Source organism: Bos taurus, chromosome 24 (assembly GCF_002263795.3).
Source record: "Bos taurus isolate L1 Dominette 01449 registration number 42190680 breed Hereford chromosome 24, ARS-UCD2.0, whole genome shotgun sequence".
In the NCBI taxonomy this organism is placed as follows: Eukaryota; Metazoa; Chordata; class Mammalia; order Artiodactyla; family Bovidae; genus Bos; species Bos taurus.
In genome coordinates, this window is record NC_037351.1 from 2,381,706 (window position 1) to 2,407,627 (window position 25,922).

The window sequence follows — 25,922 nt, forward strand, 5'->3', positions numbered from 1 at the left end:
GGTTAGGAGGGGTGACGCCCGCACCTGCCCACCAAAGTTAATCACAAAGACACTAGCAAGCCTGACCTGCGGAATTCTGACTCGACCCCACCAGGAGGAAAGCCTCCATCGCCAAGCAGTCCTCTATTAACATAAGCGAAACGTCCAGCTCTGGAGGTGGAAATGTCCCTTTGGAAATCTGACATCTCAGCTCTACCCAAAATCTGGCATGGCAAGCATTTGTGTTTCAAAATTAAAGGGAATTAAAATTAATTACACGGCCTGGTAGAACTGTTGTATCAGACAACCCTGGTTGTCTACAGCACATTGGGGAATCACGGTTAGAGATGAGAGGGGCTTCACCCTCAGGACACCAGCTGTCACAGGGTCCTGACAGCCTGACTCTTCACTCCCCAGCCAACTTGTCACCACAAAGGTGGAGCACAGAGGTCAGCGTTTACCATCAGCAAGTAAACACAGGGAGCGGGGAGGGTAAAGGCCGCGGCCATGGAGCAGGCCTGGGGGGAGAATGAGACAGGCATCTGTGCGCCCCCCTTCGCCAGCCCCGTGAGAGCAGAGATGCTCACACACAGTCAGGACACGCGGTGCTGTCTCCAAGGAGCTCGGCCAAGAATTAAATAGTCCTCACCCTCCGTCACCAGGGACAGATATAAGAAAGCCCTGAAAACCCTGTTCTTTTCCAGAAAACTCACTTACAGAGAAAAAAGTTAGGTTTTTAAAACTTTTTGTTTATAGATTAATAAATCATTTCGAAATCTGCACTGTCCATAAGTAATCAAATAAGCATGCTTTGTTTCAATATAATCGTTTCAGTTAGGACACAATTTTCGTGAAGATGCCTTTACTCCAACAAGCCCTGAATACTGACTTCCCAGCGGTGGCCCCGGCCCTGACGGACACAACGGCGGGGGCAGCGCGGCTCACCTGCAGGATGTCCTGGTTGATGCCCACGGTGATGCTCAGCTGCTGGGCAGCCTGGGGCGGCTGGCTGGCCTCCACCGGCCCCGGCTCCGACAGCTCCAGCAACTGCTGGATGACGTCGGTCACCACCTGCGAGCTTTGCTGACCGGGAGCCGACGGGACCTGGGTGTCCGTCTGCTGGAGAGGTAAAGTCTGAAACAGCGTGGCCTGAAACACACCGACGTTCATTAAAAATGGTAAACAAGTATGCTAATTCGTACAGCAATTTTTAAAAAAAAAATAAACCAGCATTATCTTTGTTCTGAGCATGAAAATCTAACAATATCGCAAATATGCCTCACTGACTTTTTAAGTTAGACCAAAACTGGCTATTAAAAAAAACGTATTCAATGAATTTTTCTGTAACTCTTTTAAAGTCTTTTATGTGGTAGTAGAGATTATCACTTCAAGATGAGGGATTAAGCACACAAACCTCATTCCCGCTGGTCACTAAAACAAAGGAGTAAAAAAGTTACCAAATAGACAAAATAAGAAAGAAATCACTGTGGTCTAAAATTTTTTCTGATTGCTGAAAAATAGGGGCATTGGAGGAATAATAGCTCTGTAAAGCCACAGCCAAGAGTATGTAAGGGGAGAGCTGATCTGATTCCTCAGAAACCCAGAAATCTGAAAAACACACACGTAAGACAGTGGGGTCAGAGAACCCGCAAGACCTCATCATGGCGGGTATCAGGACAAACCCCTGCACGACACTCTCAGTGTTTTATGGAGAATGTAGATTTTTTAAATGACTTGGATTATCATTCTAGGTAATTCACTCCACCTACATGCTTGATTTGCATACTGCCAAAGGAAAAGGAAAAAAAAACCTCAACATTTGCTTGATTTATATATTGAAAATTTTATTTAAAACTACTCAGTCCAAAATAAAATTTAAGACCTAATTACAAGACTGATTACTCTCCAGTTTTAGAACATCTTTACAACACTCTCTGGATCAAGAGTAAGCTGAGGACTCATCCCAAGCCACAAATATTGTGAGAAAGGAAAAAGCCAACACTAAACGTGAGCCCCATGCTTGGGGACAAAATACAAACTGGGCCTGTCCTCTCCGTGGTAAGAGGCAGCTGCCGACTTGACACCAGCTACTGGCTGGCTGCACTCACGAGGCACCTCTGCACTCGGGAGACTTGTCTGCGGTGGTCAGGACACCACGCTCGACACTTAAGATGTTGCCAGGCAGCTCAGCTGAGACGACAGGAGAGCCGCAGACGGAGGCTGAGCTACCAGTCTACAGGAAGGAGTCAGGTGGGCATGCTCTGAGTCACAACCCTTACTGCGTGTACTGGAAAATACAACTTAGTTTCCCAAAGGTGCAAGGTTTCAGGAAAAAGAATCACCATCACATCAGATGTGGGGAAATATCACTTTAAAAAGAAAGGTGATTCTTCAATGAGAACACAAGCATAAAGAATATTCAATAATCATCATCAGTTAACACTGACTGTAGGAATTACAACTTCATAACAATGATGACATTTGGCCTTATTTCTAACTGGTTCAGATGACACTCTATAAATCAGAATCACGTAAAATTATTTTAAAGTTTCCAAGAATTTGATTTTCTTTCATTAATTAAGCGAACAAATAAAAGTAGGACCCGTACTTCCATAGAGGAAACTTTCATAGCACCTTTATGGTACTACTGACGATTCCATTCCATTTTAAAAAAAGGTCATACTTCAGATGACAGATTTTGGTAACAGAATACCTTCTGTCAACCAGCTGGCCAAGCTTACCGTTAAGACGTGAGCAGTCTCTGTAGCGCCTGCTGAATTCTGTGGTCCACCCATATGCATCTTGCTGATGTGAGTGTTCAAGCTACCTAAACTTTTAAATACACAACTACATTCTGTACAATTATAGGTAGGGCCATTCTTGACCTTAAAGAACAAAAAAGAAAAAACAATGTTTTACAATTGTTAGATTAAAATATTTAAATGATGGCAAATTATAACTAACCATTCAATTAAAATGACAGAAATAATGTAACCCTTTATTATACCTTTTAAGTTAGAGAGGTCTAGAATCAATGACCTGACTCTGTAATCAATATTTTCAGTCTGAGATTAATTGAAATTTCAGTCTTTTCTATAAATCAGAACTGGTGCGGGAGTGAAAACCCACAGTTTTCAGTTACTGTGCTCTAGTTAAAAAAAAAAAAGGTCTGACCTGTTCTCGATTTCTTAAATGGCTAAGTGTTCAATAAAATGGTTTAAGTGTTCAACAACCAAGGCCAGACAGTTAAGACTTTTACTCTGAGTCTTAAACATACGAGTCAGGAGGGCGGCCGCCAGTTCCAATAGTCACGTCACATCAGTGGCCACCTTCTAAGCCTCTGGCGGAGCAGAAAGTGGCGCACAGAGCAGTGAGGGAGCAGGGCCGCCGGCATGGAGGCAGCTCCCAGCAGTCCTCGCCCCACCCTCAGGGCCAGCGCTGGTCCTGCCAGCTGTGCCGGCCGGCTCTGAGCTAGGGGGAGACTCCATCTTCCCGACACCTCGAGAAGAGCAAACCCACAGCTTTAGCCTCACCACAGGATTAGATAGCACTCCAAGCAATCTTTAGGGGTTGTTCCCAGAACACCAGAGTCGGTCCCACTACAGGCCCCGGGGGTCTCCGGCCGGAGGCAGGCGACACTGGCATCCCCGCAAGGCTCTCCTAAGCCGGGAGGTTCTCAGCCTCCTCTTCCTGGTGCTGTGTGTGCAGATACACGGTTACTCCTCAGCAATCCCTTTCACACGGAGGCAGCTCCAAGAGGCACTAACGCAGACCAAAAGGCACCCTCGCGAGTCCGCATATACTCTTCCCAGGGCCTGGGCCTTCGACAGTAAACAGTCTTTAAAAGTAGCTTCACTGCATATGAGTCCTCAGTCTGCTTGTAAACTATCAGAACTACGTAAGCTTTTCTTCATTTTACTGTTACTTAAGGATTTACTGTTACCTAAGGATTTACCAAAGGAAAAATTAAAAGATATACACTTGCTTTTAGGACTGTGATATTTTTCATCCTCCAAAGTAATTACATAAAATAAATGATCCATAATAAGAGTGTTTGTGTTGCTTAAATACATCTTCATTATCTCCAACTAGACTAAATAAGACACCAAATCACGACAGTTAAGAGCAAAAACGAACCGGATGAAGAGAGCTACTTCCAGAGGCTGACAAATCAGTATTATCTGGAGACAACTGAGGAGCATCAGTTTGGCTGAAATGATCAGTTAATGTGCAGCATGGAGGGAAATACACTGGGCAGGACTATGCTGACAGAAAACGTGAGTGGGGCTGAACACAGGTCAGCTGCACCCGCACAGAAAAACACTTCCTCCTCAAGTTCACCGCGTCTTTCAGTTCCTCACACTTGGAAGCGTCTGTGTTTCGGGTTCACTAAAGGCATCACATAACGTTCACATTCAGATTGATAAACTGTGACTAACAATGGTATTAGGATTATTTTCAAACGTTTATTCATCAAAGCTATAATATTGTCGGTAAAACGACAAAAAACAGTACATTTCCATATAAGCCAAAAAGGTTCACATGTTTTTATATATATATTTATGTGTATGTATGTACTTGTGTGTATACATATATATGTATTTTGGGGAGCTGCTTAGGTGGCTCAGTGGTAAAGAATCCACCTGCAATGCAGGAGAAGTGGGTTCAATCCTTGGATAGGGAAGATCCCCTGGAGGAGGGCATGGCAACCCACTCCGTACTCTGGCCTGGAGAATCCCATGTGGGGAGCCTGGCGGGCCACAGTCCATGGGGTCGCAAAGAGTCAGACATGACTGAGCCCGCACGCACATACTTTTTTAAACAGGGTTTGCTCCGGACAAACCCTTTATCTACATTTAACAAGTAGAGTTCCTCGGGCTCACTCTTCACTCTGGGGGCACCTGTGCAGCCTGTGACGTCTGCACTCTTGTAAGGACCTCCCCGCTCCACCCCAGCCCGCCCACCACATGCCTACACCCCAGGGGCACGCTCACCTCGGAGTGAACCCTCTGCACATGGGACTGGAGGTTCCCTTTCTGAGAGAAGGCGGCGGGACAGAAGGCACAGGCGTGGGGCTTCTCACCCGTATGCTTGATCATGTGAGTCTGCAGCGCACCCTTCTGGTTAAAAGCTTTTCCACATTCGCTACACTTAAATGGCCTTTCACCTGGAGAGGGAGAAAGATGATCACAATGTGATTCCGCACTGTATGAGCATGTGATGGGTTAAGAGAAATACTTCTTAAGTTACCCAAATTCAAGACCGCACACCTGCCCCCTCCAGGCAGAACGTCTCCCTGAGGCCGCAGACCCACACTCCCGCCGCCTCCCCAGCATCGCAAAGGAGCACCGCGGGCCTCTGCAAGCAGGGGAAAGCCGAGGCCCCAGTCCAGGCCGGGCCGGCTCCAGGCCACAGTCTGGCCCCCAGCCCCCGTCGGGGTCCTCCAGAAGCCAGCGCGCCTCACACCTGTGTGTATCCGGACATGCCGCGTCAGCTGGCTCGGTTTCTGGAACGTCTTCCCGCAGTGCGGGCAGGAGTATGTGAAGCTGCTCCTGTCGATGTTCCTGTTGTACGACCTGGTGCCGGCCACCCTGGGATCCCGGAGGGAAAGCATGCGGTAAGTGGGGTCCCTGTGACCCCACCGCTTCAGAACCAGAGCGAGCTTTAAGGAGAGATCAACCGCACACGTGGGAGCGAGAAGGCTCCCGCGTCCCCGGCCCGCAGCCGCCGCCCTGCGCCCTGGCTCTCCCTGCTCCAGCCCCCATAAGCAGCCTTGCGGCATTCTGAAGGCTGGGCAGAAACCTCCAGCCTAGGCTTTCTAATCTGCAAAACGGGGACCACGGCAGTATCCTGGCCTGAAGGGCGGTATGTTAACAATTAAATGAAGTTTTACTTGTCTGTTTGCAGACACATGAAGCACATGTTGGACATGTGCAAGCTCCAGGTAGTACAAATAAGCCAACTCACTAAAAAGGGTGCTAACCTGGCCCTGTGAGTCCACTCTACACACCTCCTTACCTGCCCGTTAAAAGTGTACTGCCGATACCTCATTCTACAGCTGTTCTCATTGTAATACAGCTAAAAACTTCTACCCTCAGTCTGATGTTTCATTTTTGACCTTATCTGTCCTACGGCAGACATGACACGGACCACAGGTTATGAAAGCCATCCCAGCACCACATTCCCAAGTCGCCCTGCTCCTGCTCCTAAAGCAGCGTGCCAATTTTTCATACAAGGTGTAATTTTCTTTAGCCGGGAAAGGCTTCCCACCTGATCTTGTAGTGTGTCTTCATGTGCTCCTTGAGCTGTGAGGACGTCTCGAACTCCTTCCTGCAGGCCTTGCAGGTGTGAGTGCGGCTCCCGGCCAGCTCCTGGCGGTGCTCCTCCATGTGGATGGCCAGCTGGCTCTGCAGGGTGAACTCATCCCCGCACTCGGAGCAGATGAGGTTCTAATGGGGAGAGGCCACCTATAAGCACGCGGACGCGCCGGAGCCTTGCTGCTTAAACCACTGACACACAGAGTGCACCCTCCTGGCAAACAAACACCGCCTTGCCTCTCAAAAGATACACCGCGGGGTCCAAGTATGAGGATACGAGAAATCACTTCTTTGTTGACAGAAACACAGGCGAAAGGATGAGAGACCACTACAGCTTTTGAGCAAAGTGAGCTGCTTCAAACTGACTGCTGGGTAATGGCGCTTTGTTCACCTACACTGTGAAAACTCTGAAGTAGGACTTGGACACCACAGAAAGGTCAGGAAGGAATTTAAATTAAGATGATAGTTTAATAGACTTCCTTAAAACAAGCTGACAGCTGGTAAGTTCTTAAATGGAAACACCTATCACTCTTTCCGTCTGGTTTATATAGAAGGTTGATCACAGAACAGTCAGGGACTCCATGTAGACGTGCCCGGCTGAGCACCTGTGGAGCCAGCATAAGAAACACACAGGATTTCAAAGGCTTACTGAAAAGAAGGTGAGGTGTAAAACAGCACAGTAACTTTTAATGTGCGACTTACAATACTTTGGATGTATTTTCGTAAATACATTAAAATTTATTTCATTGTTTTGTTTTGACTTCTGAAAATACAGCCAGGGTAAATTTTAAATTACTCGTGTCTCAGTTAGAACAGCGCAGGTCCAGGTGTTCCGAAGCTGGGCCTCGGTTCATGTTAAGGCTCCTAATCACCAGCCACGTGCACCTGAGTGTGCTGACCGCCCAAGGGGTATGAAACAGTGGTGACAGCAGCACCTGCCCTCACGGGAAAAGACGCATGTAACCTGTCAGTGTGCATAAACTGCTGTTTCTACACAACAGAATACAAAGCTCTCTCTTCCCACCAGACTTTCTTCTAATTACTGCACCTGATGGCCTCGTGAATGCACAGAAACCTCACTGAATGAGGCTGTTCACTGACGCTACTCAGTGCGTCCTTTGCGGAAGGAATGAAGCTGAATGGGATACTTGGAGCAATCCAATGACTTCAACTTAAATGACTTTAAGTTAGTCTTAATAGGAAAGTTATGACCAACCTAGATAGCATATTCAAATGCAGAGAGATTACTTTGCTAACAAAGGTCCGTCTAGTCAAGGCTATGGTTTTTCCTGTGGTCATGTATGGAAGTGAGAGTTGGACTGTGAAGAATGTTGAGCACCGAAGAACTGATGCTTTTGAACTGTGGTGTTGGAGAAGACTCTTGAGAGTCCCTTGGACTGCAAGGAGATCCAACCAGTCCATTCTGAAGATCAGCCCTGGGATTTCTTTGGAAGGAATGATGTTAAAGCTGAAACTTCAGTACTTTGGCCACCTCATGTGAAGAGTTGACTCATTGGAAAAGACCCTGATGCTGGGAGGGATTGGCGGCAGGAGGAGAAGGGGACTACAGAGGACGAAATGGCTGGATGGCATCACTGACTCGATGGACATGAGTCTGAGTGAACTTGGGGAGCTGGTGATGGACAGGGGGGCCTGGCGTGCTGCAATTCATGGGGTCGCAGAGTCGGACATGACTGAGCAACTGAACTGAACTGAACTGAATATTTAATAATGTAAGGAAATAACGAACTGCTATTTTGTTAGTATCTTGCTGATAATAAAGAAATTTCTTTCTTGTGAATAGTCAAAAATTTTTAAAAACCATCTAACAACAAAACTTGTTTTGCCCACCTCGAATGCAGCGGTGGGGCCACGTGTACCCTGAATCTGCAGGCAAAACATCTGCCCTGCACGGACGACTAAGTCACAATGCAAACCATGACTATTTATCCCCCATTCCCAGCCCTGTTCTTTATTTGCTCTGGCTCAGATCAACCCTCTTTTTTAATGTACTTTTTTTTTTAACCAAATGAGCAGGTGAGTACATTTCAGGAGTTATCTACATGGATATTCCTCTGAAACTTTTCCGAACTTTCTGAGTAAACCCTGGCTTGTGTACAATTAGTTCATGTGGTGAAAGCAGGATTGAGTACATGCTGAATCACAACTGACATGGGCTATGGACGGGAGGTTCTGTAGCTGCCGCCACGTCACACCCAACCCCAAGGGGCCTGGATGGGCCTCCCATCCCTCTGGGTCCGAGCAGCCTGGCTCCCGGGCTTGTCCCAGTGGGAGCGTGAGGCCTGGAGGGCAGCAGGCAGCCTGTCCACTGCACTGCATTTCCTGTGGTCAGAGCTCCTGCTCGTGCCTCCTGCAGAGGCAGGCAGTCCTGGGTGATGTCAGTGACCCCGAGTGGCCAGCAGACCGTCAGGGTGCTGTGGTGTTCTTATCAGCCCCCATCTGGCTAAAGATGAAATTTTTTAAGTCAGAGTAGACACAATAAACAGCAACCACCTTCAGGCTCCTCATCTGTAACACGCGCCCTTTCTGCCCCCTCCCAGGGGCCACCCTGGCCCTTCTCTCGCGCCCCCGGGCACCGGTGCCCAGCACTACCCTTGACCCTCCCAGGCTCTCAGGAGCCCTCTGCCCTGCCCACAGGAATCTGCCTCAAGGTGCTGCTCAGTGCTCGGCAGACACCCTGGCCACCCCACGGACCCCTCCTGACCCCAGCAGCAGGCACCCCCCGGCATGGTTCCCCGGGCTCACGGCAGGGCCAGCAGGCGCCCCTTGCGGATGCACATAGAACCAGGGGAAGGGAGACCCACCTCACAGGGCCCCCGCGGCCAGGCTTCCCGCACGGCTGGCCAGCCTCGAGCACGTCACAGCACTGCAGCCCTCTGCCAACACCCGACTCCCCGCCACCATCACACACGGGTCCCATCTGAACGTCGATGCCCACAGCCACCCAGCTGATGGGTGCTGTGGGCACAGCCCACACTCCCCTCCCACCCAGCACATGCACACCAGTTCGCAGCAGTGATCCCAGCATTCCATGCACACGATCCTCGTATGTGTCTGTGCTCGCGCCCCTGGTCAGCTCAGCTCCGGGTCCCGAGGGCAGGCTTCCCGCGCCCGCAGCCCCCCAGCCCCTCACAGAGCAACACGAGGCCACACCACCCACGCCCAGCCCAAGGGCGACCCCACGGGCCAGGACAGCGGATGCCACGTAGCACCGCGGGGGCCGAAACAACACCCGAGACTCAGTCGCCTGAAGAGGACAGCACAGAACCCCAGCACTCGGTTGCGTTCGTGGGACGCAGAGGTCTGTGCGTGCACTGACCGCCCCCAGACAAGCTGCTCCTGGGAGAACTGAGGTCAGGGGCTGAAGGGGACTTAACTCTCTACCGTTTTCTCTACTGTATGAGTCTTACTATTTGAACTGACTCCCAGTTCAAATAGTTAAAATACCATATTAAACACTTTCTGCCTTTTGAAAGGAACACATTGGCCATTTCTGGACAGTGCTACAGCTGAGTGTGACAGGCGGGCCTACAGTCTGCAGAAGGTGCAGAAGGGCACACGCTTTCTAGAATACACGGTGGCATTCTACAAAGAGCCTGAAAAAGCCTTGTTAATTCAGTAAATCCAATTGCATGAATCTATCTTAATGAAACAAAGATACACACATTATTTGCATTATTTATAGTTCTGAAAAAGGATGAACTTAAATGTTAAAAATAAAGGAAATGGTAGAAATATCATGACACTCTATCCAGATGCTAAAGACTTTAATAAAGCAATTTAGAATAGCAATGTGGGGGAAACACTCATGAATCACGAAGCGAGTGAGGGAAAGATGCATTCACAGATATGAAAGGGACAGAGCAGATGACATAATAGGATATAACTGCACTAAAAACACTGTTCCTAAACAAACCATCATGGAAGTGTATGCACACCCCCCAAAAAGCCAGAAACACACAACTGAGCCTTGAAAAGCATGGAAGTCTGGGGCATCGACCCCACAGGTGAAAATCCGAGCATAACTTTACAGCAGGCCCTCCACGTCCACGGTTCCCCGCCCTCGGTCTCGGGACCACCCAGTCCTGTCGGACGTGTTTACTGAAAAGCCCACGCGCACGCGGACCTGCACAGTTCAGACCCGCGCTGCTTCAAGGGCCAACTGCACACGCATCTCTCCCACTAGTGTGACTACCGGTTCCTTTACTTTTGTTAATCTTCAGTTTCCAACTTTTTCCAAAATGAACATGTATTACTTATACAATAAGATTTTAAAAGATAAAAAGAAATTATTTCATATAAAAAATTAAAGACGTAAAAAGAGGACGCAAACCTATACATGATGTACAAACTCAGTTTTCAGGATGCAGATTTTACACGTGTAAATAAATATTTTATGTTTTTCTGTCTCAGGAGAAAACCATACCAAATAGTTACCTATAATTAGCCCTGGGTGGCTGAACTAGAGGTGACTGCTATCTTCTCTTTTCTACATTCACATGTTCCTGACTGTCTGTGGTAACAATGCGGGGCTGATGTTTTACACTTCACGTGAGCCCACCCACGCCAGCAGCAGGCGGGCCTCTCTGTGCACCTGGGCCGCGCACCCCCACCATTCTTCACTCCATCTCAATACCGTCCACTTTCGGACTACTACTGGGGGCATAAACTGCCTTGGGTCTTCACGAATTTCCTCTCGTCTCCCAAATGCCCACGTGTCAGGGGATGCAGGAGCCAGGCAAGGAGACTCTACCATCTTCAGAGGCAGAAAGTTTACCTTTGGCCACCCAAAATCCTACAGAAGTTAACTTCTGTTAAGGAGAAAACGAGGGTCTCCTCTGCCAGCCACTGTGGATGAACTTTGATCCTCCAAGTATACCACACATTAAAAAGTCTTGCCCTAAGCTTCTGACATGACCGGAAAACAAACGCTTTACCAGGGACCTGGAGACTGGCCAAGGTGAGTTTCTTGATAATGGACGCCGTGACACCTACACACAAGACTTCTTCAAACTAGTTTAAACCTAAAAACCTCCTGACCCGAGATGAGATGCATTTTAAAAATCAGTGAACAAAGTATAGGCCGAAATAATTACCTCTTCCTTTTCATGCAGCATAACATGTGCTTTGAGACTAGCCACTCTGGAGAATTTCTTGTTACACACGGGACAAGTAGGATCCTCCCCATTGTGGGTACATTTGTGAAGGGTCAGGTTGAACTCAACATTAAAGGTTTGGGGGCACTGGTCGCATCGATGTGGCTAGGTGGAGAGAAAAGTCGAAAAGCTACTGAAACACAATCTTTCCACAATAAATGTCATTCAAACATTAGCAAGCACCATAATCCACAGATAAGCTTTAGAAGCAATTTCTGAAGTCCTTCTGGACCTGAAGTCAATAAACCCAAAATGGACACGGGAAAGCTCCTTACAGAATTTCTCAAAGCAGTATACAGAAACATCACATTTGCGTAGAAAATTATTTCTAATGAGAAATGCTGCATATAAATGTACCAGAAAGTAACCTCTATGAAAGCAAAAGTGAGACTTCAACTTATTGGGTGGGACTTTCCCCCTTCATTTTATGACAACTCCATTGCTGTAAACAAAATCACTTCAAACAAAGTAAGTAATCATAAAAACTCCCACTGGATTGTCACATGGCTGCTTAGCCCCACTTAAAATTTCCCCCAAATGGAAGGTGTTCTACCACTTACTTGTAGAAAGAAAATCACTGGTATTTCTCTTGGAAATAAACAGACCCTAATGGGTCAGGATTTTCAGATTTTCCACCTGGGAGGTTAACACCCAGTGGGTTCTGGTGTTAGCAACAATGGTCACAGCTACAACATCATCACTCGTGCCCAGAGGGAGGCTGGAGCTGCTCACACCCCGCCCTCCAGAAAAGAGCGCCCTGGCGCCAGTCCCATCTCAGAAGACTCACGGGCTTAGGCGGCGCTAGCCCAGAGGGCTCGGCGCTCACTCTCTTCACGGGGGCTCAGCTGCCACGTTCCAACCACCCTGACACATCCCACCAGAGGCACTTGAGTTCAACCCCTGTGTACCAGAGGGTTGCTGCCTGCGGAAATATGATCTAAAACCTCAGATTCTTTAAGATGCAAGACCACTTGAGGGTAACACTGCCTGCCAGAGAAAAACACATCGAGACGTGGGAAATTGAAACTACTGAGGAAAGTCATATTTTAAGATCATTTCTCTGTCCACTCACAGATAATTTCATTAGATTCACTAGACAAGCTCTCACTTTCTCTCATCACCTAACCATGGCTAGAAATACGGCTTAAAAACAAAACATCAAAATCTTCATTTACACAATACAAAATGTAGAAATAAGAAAGAATGCTGATTTGACAGTTCCTCCAGTTTCAACGCTCACATTTCCGACATCCTTTTTATAAATACATACCTTGTCATTTCGCTCGTGATCCCGCATGTGGCGTTGAAACTGGGACTCTTTTGGAAAAGATAGCAGACAGATTTCACATTTATGGAAGTTTGGAACTTGATAGTCATAATTAGTGTTCTCCGCATTCAATGTTAAAACTCCATCTACAAAATTGCATAAGTATAAACAATAAATACCAGTTGTTATTCTCAGCACATAAATGAAACTAAATTATCCTGTTACTGTTTCAAAACCACATTATGTCAGATTTATGAGAAATTTCGGATGAAATTAATGATACCTTAAATTTCTTAAAAGGACGTGTTTTTACGTTAGAAATGAGACACACTGTGATGACTGAGACAGAGCTGACTATGCCCAGGGTTTTTAGAAACCTGAAACTCAACTCCTGAGGTTCGATGCCCACTCAGCAACACACGAAAGCCATCCTATTTCTTAACTTTGCCTGCCAGCTCAATACTGTTTCTAAGTCACAACAAATCAGAAGGCACTTCTCTTAGTCACTGGGAGAGTTCATCAATAATCCAGTTTCTTAAATCACTCAGTAAACAAAATGCTAGTAGAAATATAAAAGCTAACTCACTAATTCAATCTATCTCTGAAAGCTGCTACAAAGCAAGATGAAGTCAAGAGGTAAGAACTTCTGTTCTCTCTCACAGCTGTTCACGAGGTTGTAAAGGATTGCAGTGCAACGGACAACCCTCAGGCTCCACTGTACGCTTTCTATAAACTCATTCAGGTTACTAGCTATACATTTCAAGTGTTTAGTCCCTTAGTCGTGTCCAACCCTTTGCGACCCTGTGGATTATAGTCCATTAGGCTCCTCTGTCCATGCAATTTCCCAGGCAAGAATAATGGAATGGGTAGCCATGCCCTTCTCCAGGGGAACTTTCCAACCAAGGGATCAAACCCGGGTCTCCTGCATTGCAGGCCAAATAAGAATAAACATGCAACAATCACAAAAATTTACCAAGAATGTCATGAAATAAAGATGTCCTAAAGCTCTTCAAATCTTGGGAGTAAGTACTCTAAGTCTTATAATTTGGGTACAAATACATAATACATACTAACTATACAGAGACAGAAATATGTTATATATAACTCTCTATATCCAACTTGACCCCAACAGTAGAATTTAGAAATTTGGAGGTAGGGTAACGGGTTAATTTTAAGACTCAACGAAGCTCAGGAAAGTCTCCTATGTGATGAACACAGCAGTCGAGTATTTTCTCTAGACTTTTGCGTCCCTCTTCTGAGCAGACAGCCTGGAGCTCCCACCGTGGCCGATAGTCCCCCCGGGAAACAGCAAAATCTGCCTGAAAGCAAGAACCGTGAAACTCCCACAGGCGGGAGGTGGGGTGAATCAATGCTGGAGGCAGAGCAGAAGGGGATGGAGAAGGTGGACAACAGCTTCAAAAATTCTGGCAGATCCTCAAGTAAAGCAAATTCTAGCTTCGAGAAATACTAACGTTAATTCAAGAGACTGTATCTTCATTCATAAGCAAAATGGATTGAGTAAGGGAAAGATATTCATAACTTCTATTTATTCTTAACTCTATCCTCATCCTATCCAAAGCCCATACACTCAAAATCTCTACACTAAACTAATAGCAAAATGTTCTATGACTCCTCAGGTCCAAATAAAATGATTGCTGGGACCACATTAATTAATACGCTGCTTCCTTTGGACAAGTCTGTTATGGGAAGAAACACTGAAGGCATGAGTGAAATACGTGTTGACAAACGTGTCGTAAGAACTCAGGAGCCAAGTCTTTTAACCTAAAGGCTGAAAACGGTATTAAAAAAGCCCCTCAACTTAATTTATAAAATGCAAAATTAAAATGCTCTTTCAGGACACAAAATAAAACAGTTTTCATAGCCTCTATGTTCCAACGATACTTAATATGCTATCTAAAATTGAGAATTAAATTGGTTGCGATTGACAGATAAACCCCTAAGGGACCAAAAGGAAAAAAAAAAAAAGGTACACTTAAAACTGAAAAATGATGTCACTTTGCTTACGGATTAAGACTTTTCTAAAACTCCAAGCAGTGTACCCAAATGCTCCCCTCACACAGACGCGCCCACCACTCTTCAACTGCTCACCTGCCTCCTCCAAGGCGCTAGCAAAAGGAAACAAAAACTGATCAAGGAATATCAGAAACTGAGCACTTCACTTCCTTGAGAAAAACCTGGAGACGAGTTTGAAGATCAGTGTAACTCTATGTAAACAGGGACCATGAAGAGCACATGGAAAGAGCTGTCCTCCACCACCCCAAATAACAGAGGGTCACAGAGTCCTGCACATTAAACAAGACGCTGCTTCCTGCGGCTGCAGTAACAGACGCGTAAAACCATCCAGGAGCATGGCCGTCTAACACGCATCTGTGCTCCTCAACACCCTACCCGTCACCCCATAATCATGCCATAACTATCCAGAGTCAGGCCTGGCTTGTGACAAACGGGACAGAGAGCTGGCTTACACGCTGCTCTTCCCTGGAACAGGCCCGTACATGAGGCTGGTCCGCTCACCTTTCCGGCAAAGGTGGTCCACATCCCCAGTCTGAAGGACCAAGGTCCATCTCTTCTACACAAAATGCCTATGATGGGACACCAGGTTCCAGCAAGGCCTACTGCATTCATAGCGTTCCCGGGATCTAACTCAAATTTGCATCCCCTGACTAAAACTATTGGGTACTGTGCATTTAAGATCTCAGCTACCCATAAATTCTGATGAGGCATTTTCAGTTTCTAAAGTAACTTCGCCCCAAACTTTTAACCTGATTTTATTTTGTTTTGAATAAGAATTTTCCCAAAATAGAGCTGAGCTCCCTATCTTCTGCTCTCAACAGGCACCTGCCCTACTTCCCTTTTTCCATCTTTCTCTACATTCCTCTAAGAACTAGCCCTCTAGCCATCAACTGCCGCCCTCACCGTGTCAGCCTCTGACACCACAATACTCTGTGAAGTCATCAACAGGCCTCTGGGAAGTCTGACAGTCATCACCCCTACTTCAAACTGCTACCACCTTGGCTACTCTCTACCATTCTTTCCCTCTTGTTTCCTTTAAAAAAACAAAAAATTCTACTTTCTTTTCTCCAATTTTCTATGGCTCCGCCAATCTATGTCACCATTCCTTTGGGCTTTTTCAGGTAAAACTCTGAAGTGTGCACCCACAGACCCTTTCTGCTTCATCACTGCCTCTCCAAATCTTTGCACAGGCCCTGCTGTATAATGTGTGCCTTATAAATACTTGCTAAACACGTGGAGATGAGACCAAAGCTAATGACTTTTTGGTCTCTTCACATTAGTTTGAGGCTTCCAGTACCAGTATGTCTATTTCCACTTTTAGCCTCATTGATTCACGCCCTCCACTCGTACCTAACTTAGCTTTAACACCCTTCCAGCTTATCAGGTATCCACCAACTGCTCTTCTTCTGTATGTATACTGTTGACCCTTGAATACCTCAGGGGTCAGGGGTGCAGATCCTCCAACAGGCGAAAACCCAGGTAACTTACAGGTGGCCGTCTATATCCACGGTTCCTCTGAATCCATGGATTCACTAACCATGAATATATGATACTGGAGTATTTACTACTGAAAACAATCCATGTATAAGTGGACCCAGGAGCTCAGACCCACCTGTAAACTTTGTTTCTAAAGAAAGGATTTAAATTCATGTAGATGTACATTTAGACATACATGTACATTATCCAAATTTAACAAAACCACAGAACATTAAAATGATAGCAAAATAAAGCTCTAGTTATCTACGACCTCACCTTCCGGCTAACACACCGAATTCTAGGCTCAGGGTCTGAACACAAGTGAGCTTTTCTGAGGATTCAGCCCTGCTGAGTGTAACGGCCCCTATGACAATGGAAAAAGTTAGTTTCTGGACATACACAGCTGTTCTGTTTTTCATCTCCGCAAATGGACAGCTGATGGCAGCGCTGCAGCAGCGCTAAGCAGGGCCACAGAGCGCTGTGCAGGACTGCGAGAGCTCAGCCCGGGACGAGTCCCGATTTCCAGTGAGCGGTGCCTGCCCGGGGCACACCTTCTTTACTGTAAGGATCTGACAACAGAGGCATCCACAGAAGGCATGGGTCACAGGGCATGGGCCAGGAACAGCAAAGAATGCCGGACTGGGGGTCATGAGAGCGGTCTCGAGGCAGCCGACCACTAGTGAGGGTCTCTGCAAACTACCACGTGGTTGCATGCGGCCCACTCCCAGGGCTGCTGTAAGATCCAAGTTACAAAACATGAGAAACAAAAAACAGCTTTCAAAAAGGTGAAATGCATGTCCAAAAGGATGGTTAAAATTAAAGTCAGACAAAACCAAGGACTGATGAGGATATGGAGCAGCTCAAAGTTTCGTATACTGCGACAAAGACTGACATTGGAAAACTGACCAAAAGAAGTCAGACCTGAGAAGATATTACCAATGACTTCACCTAATAAAGTTCGACAAATGGGCAAGATTAATCTAGGTTGTGCAATACCAGGACAGTGGTCAGTCTTACAGGGATACTGATCAGATGCAGATTTCTAGAGTGCTGTAAAGTCCCATTTCTTAATCTAAGAAATTACATGTATAATCATATGAATTATTATTATAACCTATATAATCTGAGTGCTGATTATATGAGAAAGCTCATGTTGTGAAAATTTGTTGAACATAATTTTCATTCTTCTCTGTATGTTATATACCAACATGAAGTTTACTCAAAGAAAAGTGATAGAATATGCAACTTTCCTTTGCATTCCTGTCTTTCCTTCCAGACTGGGGTCAACTAACCAGCGTCTAGCCTTTCGGGTAAACTCAGCTTCACAGAACACAGCCACACTCATGGGTTTACGTATGACCGTGGCAGCTTTCCGGCTGCAACAGCAATTCTGAGTTACAATAGAGACCTTAACGCCCACAAGGCCTAAAACATTTACCATATGGCCCTACAGAAAAGGTCTGCCAGCCCTTGCCCTGGCCAGAAAACCAGGACTCCACACCCGCCAGCCATTACTATTGCAATCCCTGGAATGGCTGTGACCTTCCGAGCTCTGAAGCACCACAGTGATGTTCCAGAGTGATAAAGGCATTCAGGGCTGGTATACACTACCCCTTACCTTCTACAATAAGTAGCCTTCATATTTACTTAGGCATAATCTCTTTAAAACTAAGACCTCTATCTTAGTCACTGCATAGAAAGACTTGATGTTCCCCTAAAGAATAATTTTCAGAAAATTATCACAATTAAAAGCAGTTATCTCTGCATTTCACCATTCTACCTGATACCTACGTATGTACTTCATGCCTTTTTACCCCACCTCCTAAATGTTCTCTGCCAAGCATTTTCAATCAAGGCAACAATGAGCATTAGGAAATAATAATGATTAGCAATCACATATTTCCTAAAAGTGTGCAGAGATACTGTTTTCGTATGACAAGCATACCACCAGCAGTTTGTAAGGCGATTTGAGGCAGCATAACAAGAACTCACATCTTCCTGGCTAGGTATTTACTTTACAAAGTCTTATAGTATACTTGAAATTTAGATGAAGTACTAGCACATAGACAGACATAAGGACCAATGGAACAGAATTAAAAAGTCCAGAAATAAACCCACACCACCCATCACCAACTGATTTTCAAAATGGGAGCCAAGACCATTCACTGAAAGAACAGTCTCTTCAACAAATGTTATGGGGACAAATGGACATCCACATGTAAAAGAATGTATGTGGACCCTCACTCCACACCACACACAAAATAACTTAACATGGATCAGAGACTTCAATTTAAGGAACTAAAGCTATAAAACTCTCAGGAGGAGATAAGAGGGAAAAATTTAATGACTATGTAGTGATGATGAGGCTTACTTCTTTACTTATGGCCTATGCAGTGCTTAGTCGCTCAGCTGAGTCCAACTCTCTGTGACCCCATGGACTGTAGCCAGCCAGGCTCCTCTGTCCATGGGATTCTGTCCATGGGATTCCCCAGGCAAGAATACTGTAGTGGGTTGCCATGTCCTCCTCCAGGGGATCATCCCAACCCAGGGATCAAACCCAGGTCTCCCACACTGCAGGCCGATTCTTTACTGTCTGAGCCACCAGGGAAGCCCACTTATGGCCTAAAGCTAATTATTACTTTAAGAAACATTTTTATGCTACCAAGAAGGAATTAATCTCCAAAGCATGCAAACAGCTCATACAGTTTAACACAGGAAAAACACAAAACAAAAAACCCAAAAAACTCAATCAAAAAATGGGCAGAAGACATAAACAGAAATTTCTCCAAAGACATACAGATGGCCAACAGGCACATGTAGAGATGTTCAATATTGTTAATGATCAGAGAAATGAAAATCAAAACTACGATGAGCTATCATCTCATACCAGTCAGAATGACCATCGTCAAAAAGTCTACAATTGCTGGAGAGGGTGTAGAGAAAAGGGAACCCTCTTACACTTGGTGGGAATATAAACTATGGAGAAAGTATAACTAAAAACAGAGCTGCAATATGATCTTGCAATCCCACTCCTGGATGTTTATCCAGAGAAAACTCCATTTGAAAAGATTTATGCACCCCAGTTTTCACTGCAGCACTATTTACAATAGCCAGATGGCCATCAACAGGGGAATGGATAAAGAAAATGTGGTACATATACATATATATATATACACACACATACATATATAATGGAATATTACTGAGTCATAAAAAAGAATGAAAGAATGCCATCTGCAGCAACGTGGATGGACCAAGAGATTATTATACTAGGTGAAGTAAGTTGGAAAAAGACAAATATCACATGATATCACTTATATGTGGAATCTAAAAAAAAGATATAAATGAACTCATTTATAAAACAGAAATAGACTCACACAGAAAACAAACTAGGAATCTGGGATTAACATATACACACTACTATATATAAAGTAAACCACAAAGACCTACAGTGTAACACAGAGAACTCTACCCAGTATCCTGTAATAAACTACAATGGAAAGGAATTTGAAAAATAATGTGTATGATAATCACTTTGCTGTACACACGAACCTAACACATCATCATAAATTAGCTATAGTTCAATATTTAAAAACTTATCAAATTGCATTTTAACAAAAAGAAAACATTTTTGAGCAGGCCTCCTCCTGGTCATTTTTGGAGGTTTCAGCTCTGACATCGCTTTCCCTGGGAAGCCTGACTTCCAGTGGCTGTCATCTGCTGCCATGAAGTGTTCCTGCCATCGGAGAACACACTCTGTCCTGGGAGCCAAGGCAGAGACCTTGTCTCTGTTGTTAACCCTTGCACCCCTAGTCCTCAGCACAGTGCCCACCTATGACAAGAAGTGCTTTAAAATACTTATTGAAGAAATGAGTTAACGCACATTCAGGGCTTTATACTGATCACGGCAGAACAATGTACTGCACACTTTGGACTCAAATGTACATTCAAACTCAACTCTGACACTTACCAGCTGGGTGCACCTTCCACATCACTTAACCTCTCTGAGCCTCATTTCTTCTATCTGTAAAAATCCCCACCTACCTTCCAGGTTTTTCTTAGAATAAAATTCATAATGTGTGACACCAAAACACAAACAAAATAATTTCAGATCATGAAAAACATTAAAATCGTAAATTGTTAGTGCAACGGTCCCCAGATCTTTTCGTTTCAGGACATTCTTAAATATTAAATCCTAACTTTATATGGGCTATACCTATCGACAGCTGCCCTACTAGAAATTAAAACCAACAACTTTTAAAACACTTATTCACTGAAAAATAATTACGTTAACAAAAATATTTTTATGAGAAACATACTCTTCAAAAACAATAGGAAAAAATTTTCACTTTTGTAAATGCTTTTCAATGTCTGGTTTAATAGAAGACAGGAGGCTCCTCACATCTGCCTCCGCATTCTCTGTTGTTTCTGAGTGAAATTCAGAATATGAGGCCTCTGCCACCTTGACTACTGCTGAGTCAGCGGTTTTGCCCCTAACAGCCTGTGTATGATTAGTGCAAATAATAACCGAGTGAAGAAGCCCAGCAGTCTTAGTACTACTAAGAAAACATCTACCTTGCAGACCCCTAAAAGTGTCTCCAGGAACTCCCAGGGGTCGGTGAACCACAGTCCCAGAACCACTGTGGTACAGAATGGCTGACGGGGGCGCCATTAACTTTCAGAAAGGTCTGAGAAGGCTACTCCTAGGAAGCTGAATTTCAGCATAGGACCCGAAGACTGAGCCAGGGTTGGGTGCTCAGAATAGGGGTGCGGAGACACACCAGCACCGTCAACGAACAAAGGGCTGAATGCAAGGACAGAGAAAGAAGAGTCGGACAAAGGCCGAGTCAATGAGGGTCCTGCCCAGCGGGGATCTTAAGTTAAAGGGTTGAGAGACCCTTCGGATAGTTTGAATCCGGATGTGGCCATCTCATTTACGTTTTCAAGAGCTGCCTCAGGCTGACAGGGGATGGATTTACAGGACAGGATAGGACAAGCAGAGACCAGTCAAGGCTCCCACAGAAGCCAAGGCGATAACTAGTGGGCCAAGGAGTCACCCTGGAGAGGGGGGAAGAGGAAGGCCAACTGAAAGCGCGTTTCTGAGGAGAAGCTACAAAACCACGGGCTGTCTCGGAGAATAGGATAATTACTTTTTTTAGTTTGGGACTTGAAATGCCAGGTGAACAGGGCGTGATGTCACTAGACGGAAAGGACTGAACAGGAGGTCCCAGCCTTATCCCAAGGCAAACTGTGTCTTTTTTCTCCACCCTAAACCTTCCATGTAGTTGAAAGACACTGCACTTTATTTTCTGCATTAGTCGTTATCAACAACAAGAATCAATAAACTGCACAGAATAAGTCCTGAAGACCTCCTTCCTGACTGCATCCGGGACGCGCGCGAGCTCCGGCCGGTCAGGACCCGCCCCGCACCTGTGCGGGGGCCGGCCCCGCGGGTCTCGGCCCGGGGGAGCGCCCGCCGCCGGCCGAGGGTGCGCCCGGCCTGCCCTCAGCCTCTGAGGCTGCGGCGGGCACAGCGGGACCCACGGCTCGGCCGCGCTTCCAAAACCCCGTCCTCCAGCTCCTCAAGCCCGGGTCCCCGGGCAGCGCGGGCCCGGAAGGCGGCACCCCCGGGCGCCGGCCCCGCCGCCTCGGCCCCACGTGTCAGCGGGGGCCCCCGCACCGGGCCCCCAGCCGCCGGGGCCGCCTGGCGCCCCGGGGCCGGCGCCTTCTCCTCAGAAAGCCCTCCCACGACCCGCGGGAGCCCGGCCGGGCGGGCGGGGGCGCGCGAGGAGGACGGGGGAGGGGGAGGGGAGGGCGGCGGCGCGCGCCTCGCCCCCGGCCCCGCCGCCCGCCCGCGCGGCCCAGGAAAGTAGGCCCAGCCCGGCGGAGGGGCCGGCCGCGCCGCGCCGGTATCATTCCGCCCGCGCCCTTCGGCCCGGCAGTCGGGCGGCGGCGGCGGTGGCGGCGGCTGGAGCCTGACGCCGAGGGGCGTCCCCCCCAGGCCCTGGGCCCCGACCCCGGCCCGCCCCACCGCCCCCGGCCCGGTCCGCTCCCGGCGCCCCCCGCGCCGCATCCGGGGACTATATTCGCGCGGAGCGGCACAGCGCGGCCGGCCGGGCCGGGGCCGCTTACCGGTGTCGCCGCGCGCCTTGCTCTCCTTGGGCTTCGGGGGGCGGCCCCGCGGCATCGTCGGCGGCGGCGGCGGCGGCCCACCCCTCGGCCGCACACACACTCACACACATACACCCGGCGGAGCGCGCACGCGCGGGGACCGGCCGCGGAGGCGCGGCGCGCGCCCGGCCGGGCGAGGGCGGCGGGCGGGGCGGCCCAGGCGGCCGCCGAGCCCCGGGCGAGCGCCCGCGGGCCTCACGGCGGAAAGACGCCCGAGCGAGCGGACGGGAGAGTTCGACCCGCGCCAACTTCGGCGGGTTCCATGGCCCGGTGGGCCGCGCTAGGGGCGTTGGGCGCGGGCGCGCGGTGGGGGCGGGGAGCGGCGCCCTGCGCATGCGCGCTCCGCCGCTCGGGCCTGGGCGGACGGAGGGCAGCGGGCCCCAGGCGTCGGCGCGGGCGGACGGACGGCCTGACGGGCGGGTCCCCCGAAGTTCTGGGCAGCCGTGTTCACCTGGCTGGTATGGCCGTCGGTAAAGTAAGTGGGGAAAATGTGTGTTGGTCGCTCTGTCGCGTCCGACTCTGCGGCTCCCTGGACTGTAGCCCGCCAGGCTTCTCTGTCCATGGGATTCTCCAGGCAAGGATACTAGAGTTGTCATGCTCTCCTCCAGGGGATCTTCCTGATCCAGGGATCGAACCCAGGTCTCCCGCATCGCTGGCGGATTCTTTATCGTCTGAGCCACCACGGAAAGCCAAAGTAGGAAAGGTGGCCTTCTAAAGGGCAGAGGGGGTGAGAAGGAGCTTTTCAGGGGGAGGCAGGTAGAAGAAATCAGCCGGCCATGGTTTCTGCCTGTGCCTCTTCCTTGATCTCCGACCTGTGTGTTTATTTGCATTTTCTAGTTCCAGGAAAGCAGCGCTTCATCTCCCAGGTTGTTTCAGGAAGGCTCTTGAAAGCATCCACATGCAAACCACAGGGGCAAAAAGCCTGGGAGCCTGAATTTACCCAAAACATCCATCTTGGGTCCAGGAAGACATACCCAGAAGTCATTGATATTCCTTTGGTGTAAGCCACTAAAATGTACAGTTCCAAATATGTCGATCTTTTATTTTTGTTGTTGCCCACATTTTCACAAAACCCTATCAGGAAGGTGACAGCTAAGTGTTACGTGAGGCCAAGTAAGCCGAAAGAAAGTAGTCTTAACATTATCTTAGTATCCTCAGAAAAATTAATTCAAAGCCATAACTAATGACCACCAACTACATGCAGGGCCTTTTGAGGGAATACCACACTTACAAAAACAGTCTGTCTCCCAGAATACTTGGAACCTTAAGACAAGAAGGACACAGGCCTAGTAAAAAAAAAAGTCCATAGTACCTTCAAAAGGACAGAACAATTAATTTCAAAAATAGGAAAGACCCTCTTAATTAAAACAGTAAATGGTTGGGTACTAAAGGATAAAAAAGGGTTTTCTATGTGGAGTCAACAGGGTAAAGAACGAACAAACTTAAATGAATTGTATCTGTTAGGTGCTTTGTTATACATCCCACTCCTGAAAAAAGCTCAGGCTATTCAACCTCCCAGCATCAGCTAGCAAGTGAACACCAAATGGAATTTAGCAATTATTAACATTTCCTGTTTTTCAACTTCTTGGTAAGGTCGGTCTATCCCTGGGTCAGTAATATCTTCTGGAGGAGGAAATGGCAACCTGCTCCAGTAGTCTTGCTTTTGAAATCCCAAGAACAGAGGAGCCTGGTGGGCTACAGTCCATAGGGTCAAGAAAGAGAAGACTTAGCAACTAAACAAAAGTATGTTTTACTGCCTTAAGTAAAATACTTCTAATCTTTGTAACATGCCTTCAAGGTATTTTACAGATGAGATTCAGAGGAGTTAAGTAATCTGCCTAAGGCCACATAAACTTTTTTAGCTAACGTGTGTGTGTATTCAGTCATGTCCAACTCTTTGTAACCCCATGGACTCTAGTCGCCTCTGTCTATGGAATTTTTCAGGCAAGAATACTAGAATGGATTGCCATTTCCTCCTCCAGGGGATCTTCCCAACCCAAGGATCAAACCAGCATCTCTTGTGTCTCCTGCATTGGCAGGCAGATTCTTTACCACGGCACCACCAGGGTAGCCTGGGGCCACATTCAGTTCAGTTCAGTTCAGTTCAGTCGCTCAGTCGTGTCCAACTCTTTGCGACCCCATGAATCGCAGCATGCCAGGCCTCCCTGTCCATCACCAACTCCCGGAGTTCACTCAGACTCACGTCCATCAAGTCAGTGATGCCATCCAGCCATCTCATCCTCTGTCATCCCCTTCTCCTCCTGCCCCCAATCCCTCCCAGCATCAGACTCTTTCCAATGAGTCAACTCTCTGCATGAGGTGGCCAAAGTACTGGAGTTTCAGCTTTAGCATCATTCCTTCCAAAGAACACCCAGGGCTGATCTTCAGAATGGACTGGTTGGATCTCCTTGCAGTCCAAGGCACTCTCAAGAGTCTTCTCCAACACCACAGTTCAAAAGCATCAATTCTTCGGCACTCAGCTTTCTTAACAGTCCAACTCTAACATCCATACATGACCACTAGAAAAACCATAGCCTTCACTAGACTGACCTTTGTTGGCAAAGTAATGTCTCTGCTTTTTAATATGCTGCCTAGGTTGGTCATAACTTTTCTTCCAAGGAGTAAGCGTCTTTTAACTTCATGGCTGCAGTCACCATCTGCAGTGATTTTGGAGCCCAAAAAAATAAAGCCTGACACTGTTTCCACTGTTTCCCCATCTATGGGGCCACATGCTGCTGCTGCTGCTAAGTAGCTGCGGTCGTGTCCGACTCTGTGCGACCCCACAGACAGCAGCGCACCAGGCTCTGCTGTCCTTGGGATTTTCCAGGCAAGAACACTGGAGTGGGTTGCCATTTAGTCTTAGGCAAATCCAAGACCCAAACCAAATCTGCTTATCTGTTAATCCTGTGCTCCTAGCTGCATCCAAGCAAAAATGTACACAAGGTTAGCCAAAATATAACAGTTCTTCCATATGAATATTATGACTGGAGTTCAATGGAAGGGTGAGAAAATAGGTTGGAGGTAGGTGATAAGAATCCTTGGCCTTTTGTAAATCAATTTGGGTAATGATGTGTTTGTGAATGTATACTCTCTTGTTCCAAAAAGGATTTGAAGCGCTTTATATTTATACCAAGACAAATAGATGAGGAAATTAGGATAATGGGAAAAAAAACTAGAAAATCAAAGTAAAACACCTGAACTAATAAAATCTTGTGTAGTTATAAAAGGTAAATAGAAAATCAAACCAGATGCTTGGCCTACATAGACAAGTGGAGATGATTACTTACAATTAGTTACTTATTCATAAAAGAGCAGTGTCCCTGTCACTGTGCCCCTTGTGGATGCTGCTCTCACCACACATGCACATCTGTACATACCATATTTGAGATCTTATCATCTGCAGAGACAATCTTTACTTCTTCCCTTCTCATTCAGATGCCTGTTATTTCTTTTTCTTGTCTAGTTGCACTGGCCAGGTCTTTCTAGCACAGTGCTGAATGG

The 25,922-nt window shown here is 47.1% G+C and overlaps 1 protein-coding gene across 8 annotated transcripts in view; it reads right to left on the reverse strand.

Moving 5' to 3' along the window:
• Nucleotides 1-22,712, reverse strand: part of ZNF236 (zinc finger protein 236) — a 70,242-nt gene extending 47,530 nt beyond the window's left edge. For 5 of the 8 annotated variants that reach the window (XM_059881006.1, XM_059881005.1, XM_059881004.1 and 2 more), the window contains exons 1-8: nt 22,383-22,712; nt 12,744-12,886; nt 11,414-11,578; nt 6,250-6,428; nt 5,446-5,570; nt 4,974-5,146; nt 2,721-2,864; nt 925-1,128 (exon numbers count right to left, since the gene is read on the reverse strand). In XM_059881006.1, coding sequence (XP_059736989.1) covers nt 925-1,128; nt 2,721-2,864; nt 4,974-5,146; nt 5,446-5,570; nt 6,250-6,428; nt 11,414-11,578; nt 12,744-12,886; nt 22,383-22,437 — 1,188 coding nt within the window. In that variant the 5' untranslated portion in view covers nt 22,438-22,712. Of the gene's footprint in view, nt 1-924; nt 1,129-2,720; nt 2,865-4,973; nt 5,147-5,445; nt 5,571-6,249; nt 6,429-11,413; nt 11,579-12,743; nt 12,887-15,275; nt 21,878-22,382 lie in introns of those variants that run through there. The other 3 variants (XM_059881008.1, XM_059881007.1, XM_059881009.1) reach the window with 3 other exon arrangements.
• Nucleotides 22,713-25,922: the final 3,210 nt, after the last annotated feature.